General features: G+C 31.3%; 1 protein-coding gene across 1 annotated transcript; it reads right to left on the bottom strand.

Moving 5' to 3' along the window:
• Positions 1–284: 284 nt before the first annotated feature.
• LOC112467188 (endothelin-converting enzyme 1-like) lies at positions 285–1,852 on the bottom strand. The gene is made up of 6 exons (XM_025035676.1): positions 1,627–1,852; positions 1,481–1,532; positions 1,283–1,350; positions 970–1,106; positions 689–856; positions 285–579 (listed from the first exon to the last, which is right to left on the bottom strand). The coding sequence occupies exons 1-6, from the start codon at positions 1,682–1,684 to the stop codon at positions 400–402; spliced, it is 663 nt and encodes a 220-aa protein (XP_024891444.1). The 5' UTR covers positions 1,685–1,852; the 3' UTR covers positions 285–399.
• Positions 1,853–1,870: the final 18 nt, after the last annotated feature.

Here is a 1,870-nt window from a genome sequence, read left to right as displayed (position 1 = left end):
CTTCGAGATTTCCCGAATTGCCAATCGGGCAATTATTCAACAAATGGTATCGAAGACATCCGAATTTAATACAGAAACTAGCTCTCAGTCACCAAATACTATGCTTATCGTTTTTGTCGAGTTCTGTTAATTGACTTGACTCAATCGCTTTGCACCATAATGTGATTATATACACATTATTACTTAAATATAACTGAAGCAAAAATATAATTAATTGTTATCTTTATATGATGAGATTATATGATGAGCACTTCAAACCTGTGATGAAAAAAATGAACGAGCTCTTTATTTATGCTTTACTTTATTCATCAATATGTGTAAATAGACAACTTTTGTCATTAATTATACATTTTTTTTTAAGCATTGGCAAGTTTAATTTATAATATTCGTGTAAATTATTCACTTCCAGATGTGGCATTTCTTTTCGGGATTCATTGCACTGCCGACCGGGCAATTGTAAGCTTCGGCGAAATCTTGTGAATTTGAAACGCTTCCTATAATTCTCAACCGTCCGGGGCTATGTGGGTCACGCTTAGCTTTATTTATAGTACTATTTATTTTTGCAGCTTCGCAGCACAACTGCAAACGTTACCTCAATTTTATACATACATATATTGACGCACATAATTATTCCTTAAATTTAATTTATTACAGCTTTGAATTTAGCAACTGAATTCACGATACTTACGTTAGCAAAGGATAAGAAGAAAAGTTGATCGTTAGTGAGATTCTCAAGACCTGGCAATACAGTATCCGGTTTCCCGCATTCTCTTTGTCTTCTTTGATATGCTCTAAACGCTGCCTCTAATCCCATTGTATCCGCGATATTCTCTCCTGCAGTCTGATTGCCATAGTTCTGCAATTGTTGACAATTTTGAATAAGTATGATCAAATATTTTTAAAACGCACGTCGAAAAAATAACGGTAGTGTAAATTAAACAGTAATTAAATGTAGAATAGATAACGCACCTTTATTGTGTAATTCGATGTTTTGTCAATGGAATAATTATTAAATTGCTCGACAAAACATTCTGCCCTCTTGCCATATGCTTCGGCCATTGCGGATAACCATTCCACAACATTTCCGTTCTTATCAAATAAGTGTCCTAAAAATTTAATATTAATTATTCTTTGTTTGTCTAGTCATACTTTGTAAGTATTTTCAAAGAGCTTTTGAGATGCATTTTAGAATAAGCTAATAAATATAATTTATTGTACCAATAAAGTACTGTAATTTAATAAAGTAAACGATCTAATAGCAAATTTTACTTTACAACGTTACCGTTGTTATCGAATCCGTGATTAACTTCGTGACCCATGATCGTTCCAATAATACCATAATTAATAACTCTGGAATAGAGTAAGTAATTAGACAAAATTTTATTAAGAATTCTAAAATTTTTAGAAATGATGTAAACTTATTTGTACTTATTGTTATAGTCACGTTAATAATTTTAATTGTTCGAAATTATTCACTTACTGTGGTCGACCGTAAGCAAATAATGGGCTCTGGAAATCCGCTGCCGAGATAGCTATAATTGAAAAAGAGATTAATGTCAATAAACGTGAATTATAGTTGTAAATTATATTATAGATTTAATTCCATTAAAAAGAAATATTATGAACCTATGGAATTATCACCCGGGGAGAAATAAGCATTTACCATTGTGGGGTCTATCATCATTCTGTAACACGGAATTTATTATATGAATTTGCTTTGCAAATTAAAGAATAAAGCTGTAATTACACTGGAACAAATACAAATTCGTTCACCCCCCAAAAAAATAATCTTAGTTTTAACGGAATTTTCTAAATCTTAGAGGATTTTATTCTTATATATGGCCTCAAGAGGAATCCTCTAAAATCAAGA

This window comes from Temnothorax curvispinosus, unplaced genomic scaffold, assembly GCF_003070985.1.
Source record: "Temnothorax curvispinosus isolate PA1 unplaced genomic scaffold, ASM307098v1 QBEX01017038.1, whole genome shotgun sequence".
Lineage (NCBI taxonomy): Eukaryota > Metazoa > Arthropoda > Insecta > Hymenoptera > Formicidae > Temnothorax > Temnothorax curvispinosus.
Note: the sequence above shows the minus strand (reverse complement) of the source record. Positions and strands in the feature narration are given on the sequence as shown.

What these genes read in the sequence shown, in the direction of transcription:
- LOC112467188 (XM_025035676.1), bottom strand. Translation starts at nt 1,684, where the DNA reads ATGATGATAGACCCCACAATGGTAAATGCTTATTTCTCCCCGGGTGAT. An exon ending in TTTGCTTACGGTCGACCACA is followed by an intron (nt 1,351 to 1,480) that starts GTAAGTGAATAA and finishes ACTCTATTCCAG; the next exon opens with AGTTATTAATTATGGTATTA. An exon ending in CATCGAATTACACAATAAAG is followed by an intron (nt 857 to 969) that starts GTGCGTTATCTA and finishes CAACAATTGCAG; the next exon opens with AACTATGGCAATCAGACTGC.